The sequence below is a fragment of the Aspergillus affinis genome, assembly GCF_023601865.1.
Source record: "Aspergillus affinis strain CMG 70 chromosome Unknown NODE_254_length_16348_cov_89_630262, whole genome shotgun sequence".
Lineage (NCBI taxonomy): Eukaryota > Fungi > Ascomycota > Eurotiomycetes > Eurotiales > Aspergillaceae > Aspergillus > Aspergillus affinis.
In genome coordinates this window covers 340-16,348 of record NW_026516035.1, presented here as the reverse complement: position 1 = coordinate 16,348, position 16,009 = coordinate 340, and the positions used below count along the sequence as shown (strand labels likewise).

The 16,009-nt window shown below is 48.1% G+C and overlaps 4 protein-coding genes across 4 annotated transcripts; 3 read left to right on the top strand and 1 right to left on the bottom strand.

Moving 5' to 3' along the window:
* Positions 1 to 678: 678 nt before the first annotated feature.
* Positions 679 to 1,398, top strand: KD926_005170 (uncharacterized protein; the record flags this gene model as incomplete). The annotated part of the gene is made up of 1 exon (XM_053095478.1): positions 679 to 1,398. The coding sequence occupies one exon, from the start codon at positions 679 to 681 to the stop codon at positions 1,396 to 1,398; it is 720 nt and encodes a 239-aa protein (XP_052949860.1).
* Positions 1,399 to 3,200: 1,802 nt separating this feature from the next.
* Positions 3,201 to 4,790, bottom strand: KD926_005169 (S-adenosyl-L-methionine-dependent methyltransferase; the record flags this gene model as incomplete). Its single annotated transcript, XM_053095477.1, has 9 exons — positions 3,201 to 3,228; positions 3,416 to 3,582; positions 3,645 to 3,897; positions 4,133 to 4,170; positions 4,217 to 4,242; positions 4,291 to 4,458; positions 4,507 to 4,592; positions 4,639 to 4,664; positions 4,716 to 4,790. 9 exons carry the CDS (start codon positions 4,788 to 4,790, stop codon positions 3,201 to 3,203), a joined length of 867 nt encoding a protein of 288 aa, XP_052949859.1.
* A 220-nt stretch (positions 4,791 to 5,010) lies between these two features.
* KD926_005168 (uncharacterized protein) lies at positions 5,011 to 10,533 on the top strand (the record flags this gene model as incomplete). Its single annotated transcript, XM_053095476.1, has 8 exons — positions 5,011 to 5,256; positions 5,312 to 5,821; positions 5,895 to 6,241; positions 6,292 to 6,453; positions 6,774 to 7,244; positions 8,129 to 9,179; positions 9,232 to 10,398; positions 10,447 to 10,533. 8 exons carry the CDS (start codon positions 5,011 to 5,013, stop codon positions 10,531 to 10,533), a joined length of 4,041 nt encoding a protein of 1,346 aa, XP_052949858.1.
* A 4,070-nt stretch (positions 10,534 to 14,603) lies between these two features.
* KD926_005167 (alpha/beta hydrolase) lies at positions 14,604 to 15,503 on the top strand (the record flags this gene model as incomplete). Its single annotated transcript, XM_053095475.1, has 1 exon — positions 14,604 to 15,503. The coding sequence occupies one exon, from the start codon at positions 14,604 to 14,606 to the stop codon at positions 15,501 to 15,503; it is 900 nt and encodes a 299-aa protein (XP_052949857.1).
* Positions 15,504 to 16,009: the final 506 nt, after the last annotated feature.

The following is a 16,009-nucleotide window of genomic DNA, read 5'->3' as shown; positions in this document are numbered from 1 at the left end:
CCCAGGGCTTACCCCCTGGCGGCCTTTGCCCCAACAGGGGACGGTAGGACACGTGCTTAGGCGGTGTCACACGGCCGAAAAATACAACAACAACAACATAAAAGGACAGTTACCAACTGAGCTACTAAAAAGACCAGAATACCAAGTCGAAGACTTGGTATGCGCATCGCTCTATATACTAAGCCTTGGTCAGTTCGTCACATGGATTAGGTCAAGATACTCCACCTCTCTGGTCTGGTTGATAACATCGTTCCAACAGTTATACATGTATGTGCGTTATTGCCCGCCAGCCTGTTCCTTGCTGAAGTGTATAGGAACATGCCATCCGCACCATTCTACGGCCATATTCTGCGGCTGTAGCAGCTGCCTGCGTGAAGGCAGTTCTGGCAGAGCGGAGAGATGGGCAGTCGTTAGTTGTCTTGCCCGGGAGGGTTGATCGAATCAATCAGGAGGTTGAAAGACAAACTGTTAATGGTAACGTGCTTTACGGGTCTATTCATTACCAGTAAGCGAGTTTCCCACATATTGACGACTACCATCTAACTCTTGAAAAGTGGACAAGTTGGCTCATTTAATGAAGTCATTAATAAAGGCGCAGAAGCCATTAAACGATCCAATAGATCGCTTCAGCACAGTCAAGAGCAACGAGAGACCTAGTCTAGTTACATCGATTCCCTCATGGAAACAGTCAAAGAGGCGGGGGAGTTCCTTTTCAAGTTGCTGCTCGGAAGTCCCATAATAACTTCCAGGATCATCGCATTGACTGGAAACTACTTTGGGCAACTCACCGTTACGCAAGATGCTCTAGCTACCCAGAAACGAGAGACGGAGAAAATTAGTGAAGGTCTTAACGCATCAAATGATGAAATCGAAGATGCGATGGAGGGGGTCGACCTCAAATTGGATGAGCTTTACGTCCTGTTATTAGGGCAAGACTATGCGACTGAAATTTTTTACATAACCGATGCAGGTCCGGATGTTCCACAACCTCCATTGGAACAACTTGAAGGCATGGAGAGATCAGATACTGTAAAGGTCGGGGTCCATGACGTAGAACATGTGAACGCCTGTTTCTGTCCAGAACGGCCCACTAGTCAGGAAACGAAGGCTCTTGCGGACAAAGGAAAGAAGTATTTATCAGGGCCTGCATCTAGCCCTGATGCCGTGCAAAATCAGCAAATTGAAACAATCCACCTCCTGAAGCAACAGCTCACGATACTTGCAGACCAGAAATGTCAACTCAGAACACAACTAGATCTAATCAAATCGGAAGTCCAAGCTCAGCGAGAGGCACTCAAAATCTCCGAGGCGCGAATCAGAGACCTACAAGCCAGAGAACGGGAAGCTGAAGAGGAAAGAGAAAAAAAGCGCCGTCAAGCCTGGTGTTCTATTCTGTGACTTTGAGCTTTAATGTATTCTAGTACGTTAACAAGTTCACTTTTGCTGACAAGGAACTTTATACTCAAAGCTACCTGCCGGTGGTCGTCTGCTTCATGAATGCTTGTTTATGGGATTAGAAACCCCTTCTTCCACTAATAGCAGGAAAGCTTGTCTCGGCAGTTGATCGATTATTGGGCCGCGGTCTGTCGAACCGTTGCTCTTCTCATAGATTTGCTCGCGTACACAGTCAGAAGCCGTTGAGAGTGTTGTTCGCCTGTAGACAACCGCCAGCTGGTAGGATGGTCGTTGGTGGCTATTACCACTTGTTTGAGGTTCTCTGGGCCAAATATACACCCTTTTAAGTAATAACTAGCACATTCCGCACAAAAGGAGGAGAAAGATGTCTCTCGGCAGATCAAGTTACTTGGCGCCAGGTAGCCTCCCCCACATGATTTGCAGAGATCCACTTTACAAGTTCCATGGAATTCTGTTGTAATTCAGAGGAAGATTGCTTGTTATTCTTCTGACAGGAAAATTAACGATTTATATACAGTATGCCACCTCCAGATTGATTTCCAATCATAGCTGGTGATTCTGTGATAACAGGAATTGATTCCGGTACGATATAACATCTCACAACAAATTCCATAAGCGTTCTTTTCTTACGCATGGTGTAATTGTATGTCTAATATTACTGTAACATTTTACTGCCCCCTTCAATTTAATGCGACACGCCCAACTACTAACCTGCCGGCATGTGGTTTAAGTACGGCTGAGCGGACGGGAAGCCTTGTTCTCCACACCCTGTGGTCGTATGTACTGGTGTTTGGAAGTTACCAGCTTATGTGGGCTTAAATTAGGGCTGTTACTGAATCAAGAATCCGTATTTACTTTTGCATTGTGGTATCATGACTCACTTATCCAGTGGCAGTCCTTTTTCATGTTTTTTTCGACTTTTTGGTGCTTCTTCCTTATAGACACCAAATAACACATTGTGAGTAATCTAAATAATTTCACTAAGGACATGGTGTAGTGCTTTAAATCGAGTTTCAATGTCTTATTGCATAGCTTGATTTTGGAGATTAGTTAAGTGGCTACACCGGCCACCCAATACACAATCCATCCATCGCTTCCCACAAAATATGCAAATCACGGGACTTCCTATGTTTGTGCTGTTTGATGACCCTTAGAGCCCGCAGAGCCGCCCGCGGGTCTGCCTAGGTCTACCCCGGCCCATCGTGGGCTGGGCTTTGGGCCCGGACCTTGGGCCAAAAGTTGGGCTTTGCGGAAGTCTATGCATGGCGAGAAAGAGTGGGTTTAATTAAGATTGAATGTTACACAACAAGATCAATTAAATCTCTGAGGCCTTAACCTAATTTTCAGCCATCATTATGCCATCATCGCTCTGAGCTCATTCATCTTGAGTCTTTGGCCATATATTCGACAATTCACTCTCCCCACATACATACGATAACAGGGTGTGGAGAACAGGGCTTCCAGTCTGCTCAGCCATTTTTGAGCTACTTGCTGAAGGTTAGTAGGGAATAATGCTTCGAGTCTAGCGACTGGAAGTTCAATAGTGTAGAGACGACCAACTCTTATGAATTTCGTACTATACGAGAAGAAAAAAAAAAGAAAAGGTTGGTAGATAAATACTATACACCTTAATGATCTATGCAATTCCAGTGCTAATATATAGAAACCGCAGCCATGACCGAAGGAAAGCCGCCACACTCGCAATTGTCCCACACAAGCAGACTGTGATTACAATCTGTAATTTGTGCCCCATTGATCTCTTCGCATGCCACCATAAGGTGATTTCACAGCCTCTGAGCGTATACCACATGACTAAAGTAAGCTAGTTAGTTGTATAATCTCGCACAGATTTCCGAACCAATCAACAGAGAAAAATATATGTAAAAGCTATTTCCACGTAGACCAAAAGAAGACGAATTCTCTATTGGTTACTGGAAAAGACAGTAGAGATGTCCGAAGGCAAAAGTAACTCTGCTGGGAAGGGGGAAGAAAGTCATACAAATTATGCATCATATGCACGTCTTTTCGCATCGTGTCTGCCCGCACTTCAGCTAGGAACAGCTGCACCGCCTCAGGACTCCATCCCAACACATGAGTAAATGTCGCCACGCTGAATGCCTCGAGCCCTTCCAGAAATTGAATCATGTTGAGGGCTCCAACCTCTTTCTACTTCATAGATCAGCCTCTTCAATTCTCTGGGCTGAGTGTTATATTAGTTAGAAACTTACCATCCGCCGATCCATGGGCCAGGGCCCTAGAGGCAAGGGATAGACACGATGGTGGATGTTGCGGAAACCAGCCGCGGCAGCATAGCCGGCTAACTCAGTACCGACAGTCACCGGCCGGCCCATTTGCTCGCAGGCCTCGGCAAGCAGCTCATAAAACCTGTTCACGCCATTGTCCTTAGTGAGAGTACCGTCTTGGCTGTAATTGACCAGGTGGAATTCTTGGAATTCAATCCAACCCCCTACGCGGGTTTGTCTGAGGACACATCAGTTGAAGTTCAAATGCAACGGGGTTAAGAGGTACTACTGATAGGCTTGGTGGAAGAGCTTGGGCCAGTCTTGGATTGATCCGCACATGTAGCGGGCATGGATCAGATCGAAGGGTTGACGTGGAGGCCATTCCGCTTCGACGTCGTCCACTTCAAAGATCACGTTTGGGGGAACTCTAGTCGGTCAATGCCTGCTCGAATGAAAAAGGAGAAAAATCATACAGATCAGGTTGGATAGGGCTGAGGTCGTTGCCCAGGATCTGAAAGGTTAGCGCCAACCGGGAACGATTGGTATCTATCACATACCATTTTGGTGTTTGGATATTGGTCACCTGGGACATGTTAGCCACAGGTTAATTGCGTATCAAACATCCACTGACCAACTTCAACCGCCCATATACCGGTTCCCGTGCCAATGTCCAAGACCCGCAAGGGCTGTTCCACTTCCACCGGGGCGAGGAATAGCTGGCCACCCATGGTAAGCTTGAACATGCAGTGCATCATATCCAGTCGGTTCTGCTCCCGTTCATCGTTGGGAAATTTGTAGCCTGACAAGATAAATCACTGTCGCAAAGGGAGGAAAAGAAGAAACTTACTACCCTCTTTGTAGGCGTGGAAGCGCCGTCCATTGACCCATTTGTAGTCGAGCACGGTCGAGCTCAACGAGGTCGCATAGCTCTCACTTGGGGAAAGAGTTAGTGATGCAAACAAAATAGCGAACGACATACAGATCGGTCGGATATCCTCCGTCATCCTAACGCCCGTGTCAGCCACAGAGACAAGGAGTCCGTAACGGCAAACCCACCTCGGGATCCACCAGCACGTGGTGCACAGACAGTTCCTCGACTTCAATGGGTTCGATTGGGTGGGAAGACGACATGAAGTTTGGACAGACGCTGTCTGGGGGAATAAAGGGATTGAAAGTGATATTTAGTGGGGTGTGGACGGTAGCCGAGTGGCTAGAAGGCACTATATAAACAGGTCCTACATCAATCCTAATGTAGCTTAGCGAACACACGATCCACATGGCGGTTTCTTCCTGCCCCTCATTTCATTCTTCGACTTGTATCTCTTGCGTTTCCTGTCCGCGAACTCATAAAATGGGTGCCCCTTCAAATAGTCTAGCCGATTTGGCCGCAGAAATCAGCCAAGCCACCGAGCAAGTCAATGCCTTCTTGGTTGCAAACGGCCATCCCCAGCCATCGTTCGATCGCGATGCACCCTCTGCATTCCCGGAAGCACCGGCAGCTATCCAGGCGGCCCGTCAGCAGATTCTGGATGCCTGCCAGACCATGTTCGATGTGTTGGTTGGACCGGCTGAGCATCTCCGCTGGTTGGCGTGTAGGGTATGTCTATGCTCTGTTGTAGAGAAACGGGGAAACAACACTGACATTAACACAGTACCACGACATGTCTAGCCTTCGGTGGCTCTATCACTTCAACATTGCCGCCGCCATTCCACTAGACCGGGTCGTCCCATACAGCGAAGTCGCTGCTACAGCCAACGTAGATGAGAACCGCCTGAAGAGTGTCCTGCGTCTAGCCATGACAAACCGGCTCTTCTGCGAGCCACGCCCGGGTTTCGTCGCACATAATGCCGCCTCAGCCCTCCTGGTCACCTCGCCTGCCCTGAACGACTGGGTCGGGTACACCTCCGAGGAAACCTATCCCGCCTCAGCCAAGCTGGTCGAGGCCACCGAGCGTTACGGCTCTAGCCAGCTCGCCAACCATGCCGCTTACAACATCGCCTTTGACACCGATCAGTCCATGTTCGTACATCTGCAACGTTTCCCGGAGCGGGAGCGGCGGTTCGCCAACACTATGGTTGAGATGACCTCCACCGAGGGATATGGTGTGCATCATTTGGTGGACGGGTATCCGTGGGAGGAGGTCGAGGGCACAGTGGTGGATGTATGTATATATGCCCCTTTCGAGATTCATTGATCAGGATTTTTGTTGTGTGTGGGTGTTAATAACTCTCTAGGTCGGTGGCTCAACAGGCCATGCGAGCATTGCCATCAGCCACAAAGCGCCCACGGCCCAGTTTGTGGTCCAGGACGTCGAGGGGGTGGTTGAACAGGGCCGCGCCGCCTTACCTCCTGCGGTGGCAGAGCGCATCACCTTCCAGACGCACGACTTCTTCACCCCACAGTCCATCACGGCGGATGTGTATCTGTTGCGCTTTATTTTGCATGATCATCCCGATGCCCGGGCCGTCACGATTCTGCAGAATCTCCTGCCCGCCATGAAGAAGGGTAGTCGGGTCATTCTGAATGAAGGAGTGCTGCCAGATCCGTTAACGCTGGGGAGGGGCGAGGAGAGGATTGCACGGTAAGTGGTTCGTTACTTTGGGTAGCCTAGCAGCCAGCTAATTCATATAGAATCATGGACATGGAGATGATCACTACCTTTAACGCGCGGGAACGCCCGATTGAGGACTGGAAGAAGCTGTGCCGGGATGCACATCCGGGACTGAAATTGCGCCGCTCCTTTAAACCAGCTGGGAGCATTATGTCCATCATGGAGTTTGTTATGGAAGAATTGTAGGCACGAGCTCGGGTTGGGCCTCAGCTGCTGACAGTTTCACTGTCAATGGATCTTTATGTTTCTTCCTACCGTTATCATGTTACTAGGCAATATGGTGCTCGTGCGTATCCACAGTTAGCCCCATTTAAACACGCCTATATCACCTACTATGAATGACGTGCAACTTGTGGAGTATTCATGAGGTGGATTATGGGATCCCTATCCAGGAGTCTTCTGGGCGAGATGTTAGTTTATATGAGATAATAAAGGCAATGGACGTCCCGACTTGGAGTAATCTATTAAAATATATAACATGGGCCTTACTATCTTGTTCTAGTCCTTATATATGGACCCACGCCTCTGTCGCCGCGATCAACCAGCGGCACGCCCACTTCGCCCAGCGGTACCCGGGCAGCTGTGCGGACCCGGACGACCACCTCTACGTGCTCTTCTTTACTGCCATCGCCCTGCACCACTTCCGCACCCGGCTCCGCCTGCCCGGCCGGACGGAGACGCGGGATGGCCGTCCTCTTCCTCGTCGAGGTCCCGCAAAAGAGATCTTGCGATCAGTTTCCGATCTCGACAAGCCAGAATACATTGCTGTACTGCCACCTAATATTCTCTGGATATTTGAGAATATAAAACAGGCGAAATCATACATTGAACGGGAAATGGTGAAAGATCAAGGCGATCATCATCATTTCTTTGCTTTCCTGGTCAATCCAATGTCGATAGCCCAGGATGTAACTCCTGCAGCTGACTCTATAGAAATTCCAGTGATCCCAACAAAAGCTCCGATTCACCCGTTGTTAGTTCCGAGCCAAAGGGTGCCAAGGATGGATCGAAAGGCTGCGCGAACCAGTCATCAATATCGGACCCAGCATCAGGGACAAAATTAAGTAGATTATCCGGCTCAGGCCCCGTTGTTCCAGTCGTGTTTCTACCGCTCCATTCCTTCGGCTGCGATGCTGATGAAACTTCCTCGGGCTGTGCATAAGCCGACGGAAATACTCCACCACATTCAGGTCCGATATTCAAACGCAGTTTCTTTTTGAGGCTTTGAACGAGTCGACCAATCAGGGTCGCGAATTAAGGGACGAGATGAAGATCATCGTGCCTTGTGCGCTTCAATGTCTGAATGAACCTTTCTATAACCTCAAGCGAGTGAACCACCTAGTAGGAGGGAAGTGTTCGGCGGTAACTCTGCAGAAATTCCACGAAACTCGCCAGCTGGTTCCATCGAAGGGAAAAGCCACTAAATGTGGCAGCTGTATGTGGCTGTGGGTCAAAGGTGACTAATATCGAAATCACATGGATAAGTTAGCGCCATTTCCCGGATCTTGACTATTGGATCATCTTTAATTCCACAGATCTAGCTCTTCGACATCACCCCAATTATCCTCGATCCTTAAGCATCCAGACACCTCCCCCTTTCTGCAAAATCTACTACGCCAATGAACCCCACACCTCCGTCCATTAATTCCGGCCCCTCCTTAGATATCAGGTCTACCGAGGGCCATTTCCATGTTGTCAAGAAGAGAAACAGAGTCCCGCTGAGTTGCTACCCGTGCCGAACTCGAAAGTTAGCCCGTCCCGAAATCACCCTCCTGGAAAAAGTAATTAACAGCCCGCCACAGATGGTAAATCCTCGTGTAATGGTAAACTTACCATTCAAACTGACTCCACTACCAGGAAATGTGATCGGAATCACCCCTGTGGCAATTGTCTGAAACGTGAGGGTGTTGACGTCAGTTCTTGCATCTACGCGGCCTCTCCTACACGGACACAGAACCACAGTCGAGGCACTTCGACACCTGAAGACATGCAAACTCGAATTGGTCGTTTAGAAGACATAATTCTGGCTTTGATGCGTGGGGATGGCAACGCTGATGTGTCGAGCGCAGCAACTACAACCACTGTGGCTAAGACAGCGACAATGGACAGCACATCACAATTTGCGACAGCCGGCCTGGCCGACGAAGCGACAATACACAGCCATGATGTGGATCGCCATGCTGATGGCAGCTTGGCCGGCTCTCTAGGTTACCTCAATATTAACGTTGATAAGGGAAAGTCGAAGTATATCGGTCAGGAGCACTGGCATACTATGTTATCGGAAGTTGCAGAGGTCAAAGCCTACTTCGCCAACCACGAGAAGGAGATGGAAAACAACGAGAGAGTCAGGATGTCCAAGCCGGCAAGCGCTAGAGAAGGACTCACCTTCCTCCTCGGGGCCGTTCCTCCTGCCACCGACGTTGAACTACGAGCTGAGTTGCCTCCCATGTCGGCTGTCCTCACCTTATGCTCGCGATACTTCAACTCGCCGGATAATCTTGTCGTCATTGTCCACTACCCGACATTTCACCAGCAACTCCAACGCCACTGGCAAGACCCGTCCAAAACACCTATCATGTGGTTAGGTTTGCTATACTCAATATTGTGTCTTGCGATGCTGAGTTACTACAAATTTGGGGGTGAACCTATCGAATGGGAAGGACAGGTCCTAAAAATGGCAGGCGAGTACCGGTTACGGACCGTGCAGTGCCTGATAACGGCTGACTACACGAAGCCAGTTGAAAACACAGTGGAGACGATGCTGCTCTACGTCTTCGGGGAGTATTCATCGCGATTTGATGTTGATCTGGGACTTTGGTTGGTCGTCTCGATGGTCACCAAGATCGCCTTCCATATGGGATATCATCGCGATGCAAAGTGGTTCCCATCGTTGACGCCGTTCCAAGGTGTAGGTGCTTTACATGGGCTTTCGTCAAACACAAGCTGATGTCACGCAACAGGAAATGAGACGACGGACGTGGGCTTTGTTGCGAATGGCCGATGTAATGTTTTCTCATCAGGTTTCATTGCCTAATACGATTTACAGTCATCAGTGCGATACACAGGTGCCCACAAATCTTCTCGATGAGGACTTTGGTCCCGAAACTCAGACTTTGCCTCCATCTCGCCCAAACACTGAGCCCACACCGACTGCATACATGATCGCGAAGGTGAAATTATGTAATGAGATGAGCGACATCCTGCAGTCAACAAACCGCGTTGATGGTCAGGTTCCGTACGAAGAAATCCTGCGCTTTGATACCCGAATTCGTACGATCTACCAGGAGCTTCCCCCGCATTTGCAGGCAGTGTCACTGAAAGGCTGTCACGATCCAATTACGGTGATCATGATGAGGTTCAGCATCAACGCGCTTTACCTAAAGATCATTTGCTTATTGCATAAGAGATACGTGCCTCTCGCGCGGCAAAACCCAAAATACGCGTACTCGCGCCGAGCTGCCGTCACAGCCGCATCAGAGACGCTACAAAATCTCATCACTCTGCATCGTGAATCAAATGATACCGGAGGGCCTCGGTCTCTTGAGTGGTTCGTGAATTCGATGGCCACCAAGGAATTTCTAGTCTGCGCCATGCTTGTGGCGCTAGATCTTCATTATGACTGCATAGCGGAGCTTAACAACGATGAAAAAATCCGGGAGACTGCACTTTTCTGGACAGTTGATCAACGGAAGGAGATGTTGAGCAATCTCGATATGATCAAGGATTTCTGGAAAGGACTGGCCGACGGCTCAATTGAAGCTACCCAGGCATCCAAGGTACTGGAAATCATGTTGGAAAAGATCAAGAGCCCTGCGGCCACACCGGAGATCACAGAGGAGATCAGAAGCGCGAGAAGCAGCCAATTATCCAACGAACAGCCGGTGCACATGACTGCAGCGATGCTGGGCAGACTTTCAACAGGCATGATGCCAAACACAGCCACAACCGATGAAGGGACGCAAGCTTCTAGCGCTTTGTACAACATGGACTTCAGCGACAATTCGTCTGGCTCAAATATGATGCCAAACTTTGGCGGAGCCCACGGGGACACCAACAACACGGGGTTTTGGCCCCCAATGTTTCCAAATTCCATGGCAGGCGATGACTTTGCCGAGAATTTTGACTGGGTGAGCTTATCAACGAAGGCGATGTAGTATGGTCTCTGACAGTTTTAGAACATCTTCGAAAACTACACACAAAGCACAAACTGGGGAGGTGGCGACGCATTTCAGATTTTTTCTCGGCCACAAAATGCAGACTGATCTTGCAACTAGTCGAGAAATGGCAACATTACTCGATAGTTGCTGCACAGTCCATACAATAAGGTTACTTATAGATACTCAACGGCAGAATGGCTGCCTTTGCAGGCTAGTTGGAATGATGAGTTGCCATTGTCGTGGATTCTCTTGCCCAACTTATGATTCCGGCTCCCAAAATCCATGGGATGGGTCACAGTGAAGGCCTCACTCGGCATGCTGTCACTTAGTTGATCATTATTCTATAAGGTTTTATGGTACGGCTCTGTTATCCTTTTCTCCTGTGCACAAACTATAAACACCGTAAAATTACACATACTCTGCAACAATCTTATCGCACCACGCGACGAATTTGTCTGCCTAGCCCAACCCGCCTTGACTCTTTGGTAGACATCTTGCGTGGACATTTTCCCTAACATTGAGTTTCCTGCCCCAGGGCGCGACGTACGCGCCCGTGTCAGCCAAGGAAATTTCACCTACTGCGGCGAATAATTCAGTATAGGCCCCCATCACTGGAGGGTTCATCACCAGCTCAAGCATCAAGTTCGGTAGTTTGTCGTTATGCCTGACCAAGTCCGTTCGCAGATTTCCGGGATTCCAGCACAGATGCAATATCGAGCCCTCGGCGTCTCTGCGCCCATTCACGGCTGCGAGGAAGAGGTTGCCAGCCTTGCATACCGCGTAAAGGTTGCGGGAATGGATAGAGGTATCAAGGGCAGTTAAATTCTTTTTTTTTTCAAGAAAATTGCATGCCGCCCGGCTTATACGATCCGGCATCAATGGCAATAGAACCGGCCTAGGTAACGCGCACAGAACCAGGAGCGGAAGTCTTCGCTGTTTTGAGAAGAGTAGGCCGAAGCAGGAGATAAAAAAGATGAGATCCAAGACAATTCGTTCCGATTTGCATCTCATGGCCTTGCGCTGTTTTGGAACCTTTGGGGATATTCATGACCTGTTTAGCTATTAGTAAGACGCCCGAAAGGAATGGCCTCAGGTTATCATACACCGGCGTTAAGGGTCAAAACATGCAATGCATTTTCTTTCGAAAGGGCTGCTGCTGGCTTCAATGCTGGGAGATCCGAAAGATCGAGCTTAAGCTATACTACGGGAAGAGCTTGCATAGCCCCTCAATTGCCGCTTGAGCCTTAGTTTTAGATCATCATACTAAGTAGACGATGGAATTGTGTTGATAGAGGATTTTGCAGAGTTCGAAACCAACTCCGCCATAACCACTTGCGGGCAATGTTAGAAATTACAAGCTGGAGCCCTTCGCATGCTTGCTTAGTAACGAGGTGAACCTGGGGTAATATCAGTAAAAAGACGGTCTGGCAAAGTGATATGGTGTTCTCACCCTTCCCCCTTGGACAGGGCAATTCTTTTCCGTCACTGTTGGTGCCAGAATAAATTAAAATTGCGAGAAAGTATTTCCCATAGCTGTTCTTAGAAAATAGCTCGAAGGATTCCGACGTGACAGGAGATTCAACAAAAAAGGTTAGAATTAGACATGCGCGTTGAAGGGTGCAAATTTAGGGGACTGTAGGGAAACGCTAGTAATTCAGCACTTAACTCTATCAAGTTTGAAAAAGCTTGCGCAGATTCAAGTAATAACGTAAACCCCGGGCGAGTGGCCACCCCAACCGAGATCGACCACACATTCAAGAATTGAAGCCATTAAAAATCAACAAAACAACGCGTTTTTTATTGAAGCTATTCAAACTGCGCGTGTAGGACATCTAGTTCTAGTATGGCCTTGAATATTGCAATTAGAACATGTCGGTGGAGCGCGTTTTGGAGCCCCTGAAGTTGAAGTTCTCGTCTACATATATTCATGATTTCTTGCCTCCGCCTGCTCATTTCGCTGTTGAATTGAACCTCTCATTTGCTCTATGGGGTTAGCCTCAGTGGGGGCCATTTGACGCCTTGATCGAGCCCTTTTTAAACGATTATTTGCACTTTCCGCGCGTAAATCGGCGTTTTCTTTATAAAGCGAGTATTCGAACCCTTTCAAGAAGCGGTGGAATAGGCGTTTTGAAGGCGTAGAGGGACTATGGGACCCCTGCTTTAGCATCTCCTTTATTGATGAAGCTAATTTCTGCAGTTGTTTTACAGTATGAGGCGTCGCTAGATTTGAATTCATAGAGCCACGGCTCACCGGGGGTGTAGGAGTTGAAAGGCGAATATTTAATTTTTCGAGCACTCTCAGCGGTTGAAAAGGGACGATTCCCGCTGCAGCGAAGCCATTTTGAATATTTGAAGCAGTAAAGATCTGTAAATAAGCGGTAGGATACGCCCGCAGGAAATCAAGCTTATCAATATGATTATACCCGAGGCGAATCCGCTGCTCAACAAGTCCTCCATAAGCGCGTTTTAGAGGGCCAAAACAACCAACATCGAGTGGTTGCAAGAGATGAGATGAATGCAGGCATGCAGATCGGTATAATCTTATTATCTTCACACAATTTATCGAATAAAGGCGTCAGGTGGCTTCCGTGGCTATCTAAAATGAGCAGGCGATACTAACCCACTATACGGTGAGATGTTGCAGAAATAAAGACTTTTTGAAGCCATAAAAGTCCGATTTCATCGGTAGTCCAGCCATTTGGGCTAGCTTGAATCATCCAATCGCCTGGAAGGTGTTTCTCTGCATACCAACCTTCAATGTGGACCTTGCCTTTGAAGATAATGCATGTAGGGACTGACCACCCGTTTGAATTAATGCATTCAATCGTTGTAACCCACTCCTAGTTGCCTGGCTGAATAAGATGAGGTTTTCCGGGCATATTAAACCTCGTCACTAGTTCGTAGTAGCGATAAGACCCATGGCGAACCCTGTTTCATCAAAATTGAAGATATCTCCATCTGCGATCCCGGATTGCATCCGAACCTTTTGTAGCTGATCAAATCACGTTTGTATGACCTGGGGGTCCTCGCATTTTGCTCGCTCGTAATTATCTCGCCTCGAAAAGCGAGATTTGATATCTGGACGTCGTTTTATAAATTCGGTGACCCAGTTCTTGCCGATAGGTTTGAATCGTGATGGATCGTCTACTCGGAGGATGATTTCAACCATTTCTTGTACGTGGGAAGGTCTAGAAGGCATTCCACACGAATCCATAGAGAGTATCCATTAAATAAACGATTCCTCTTGAATTAGTGATAATCGATGATGAGCTTGGCTCTGATATGGCTAAGAAATCGGATGGAAACGCTTGATTATCTCTAATACTGCCACTGCAGAGGTTCTAAAAATGCAGCGGCCCAGTATAGGTCAGCTGACTGACTAACTACGTGCAGGCTAGCGCCGCAAGCCATACCAGCAGACTCCAACAATCGATGAGGATTTGCGCGAGTTTCTGCGCGATAAGATTGTCCCTTGAGGCGCCTACGTAGAGTAGTTCGGGGAATTTCGAAAATCTTAGCTGCGCGAGCTACAGTAGGATTTTTTTTTGAATGGCTTCAATTGCGAGTAGGATCATACCCTCCTAATTCTCGAGATTTTGAGATTATTGACTCATTTTTGATAGTGTGATTGATGATTGAATAATTTCAATTAATTTTATGGCAAGGAAGTTGAAGTAGGGTGGCCACTCGCCCGGGAATTGCGTTATGTACAATACTGTTGGCCCGCTAAAGTCCTAGCGCCGCGGAGATAAGACTAATCGGAAGATGTTCATGATGTTCCGCTCCCCTGCAGACATATGCCATCCCAACAGCTTAATTGGGGCAGATCGGAGATACTGTTAAAATCCGCAATGTATTATCATCAAAGACGAGTCCCCTTTTGTCGAATAAGGAGCGTAGAGGCAACAAGTTCTGTGTTATGCGAGAATGTCCCTTTAAGTCCGATTCAAGACCGGAGCAAGCCGTGGATCGGCTTATAATAGAGTGCTGACTATGACTTCATGATATTTCCAGTCGGATCACCAAGATCTAGACTACCTAAATCCGAAAGTCTTGTGTCTCCCATAATACGTAGAAAAGTAATAAAATGTGCGTTGAACACTTCATGTATCTCACCTTTTGCAATTTTTTCTGATTCCCCAATCATACTCACCTTACACAACCAACTTATCGCCATGTCCGCCATCGCCGTCAAGAAAGGCCCCATCCAACTAGCTGGACTTCTCTTCACGCCTACCACCTCCAGCGATAAAACTCCCGCTCTCATTGTCGTTCACCCAGGCGGTGGAGTTAAGGAGCAAACGGCCCAAGTATATGCGAAGAAATTTGCTGCCGATGGTTTTAAGGTAGTCTGCTACGACGCTTCTTACCAAGGCGAAAGCGGCGGCGAACCCCATTTTCTCGAGGACCCAAATGAACGTGTGAGCGACATCTATGCAGTGGTTGACTACCTGCAGAATGATAAAAGCGTCGATGCGGGAAAGATTGGAGTTGTTGGAATCTGTGCCGGCGGTGGGTACGCCGTCGCCGCGACCAAGGCAGATCACCGCCTGAAGGCGGTCGCCGCAATCAGCATGGTCAACATCGGTGATTCAGCGCGACTGGGCTGGTACGGTGATGAAGATTCGAAGAAGCAGGTCACGTCCTTGGACCAGGCTGCTGCTCAAATCACAGCGGAGACTCAAGGGTCGGAGCGTGCGGCCGCGCCGTATGTGCCTCCCCAACTGGACGATAAGACACCATATGATCTGAAAGAGGCGCATGACTACTATCTTGGACCAAGAGCGCAGCATCCCCGCGCAGAGAACAAGATGTTATTCCTAAGCTTCCCTAGGGTGCTTACATTCGACGCATTCCATCTCGCTGGATTGTTCCTCACACAGCCAACTCTACTGGTTGCCGGTGAGAACGCTGGGTCCCTGTGGCATACGGAGAAGCTCAGCAAGATCCTGGACGGAAAAGCAAAGAAGGTCATTCTCCCGAAGGGCACGCACATGGACCTTTACGATAAGGAGGAGTTTGTCAAACCTGCGGCGAAGAATGTGGTCGAATTTATGCAAGCGAACTTGACGTGATAAGTGCTTGTATCTAGCAAAGCCCGAGCCCAAACTCATACTTAGAAATTCATTAATCTTTCATTAATCTTTTCATACGCATGCAGGTTATGGGATTTAGAACCTGTATGTCTCGCCATAATGATTTAACGGAAAACCTGTGCTCGATTCACGAGTCTTGGCGTATTTATTTCACTGTCTGAGCTCCAGTGATATAGATAAGGTTTGATACCTTTACCCGTCCATCAGCAGTACTTGAGGATGTGAGAAAAGCGTTCTGAGAAATATTATATAATTTTTTTGTGCCTTCGTTTGCAATATCTCATAAACTAGAGAGTCGACGCCAACAAAAACAAAGTTCTAGAAATACTTTTAGATTATGCATATGAACATGTGATTGTGGATAAATACAGAAGATTGCCTATACGCATGAAGTGAATTATAGCACTAATCCTTTCTCGAAAACTTTGCCAAGCGATGGAAAACATCCTAGGCAATCTCAGGATTGCTCTCCAAGATAAATGGAT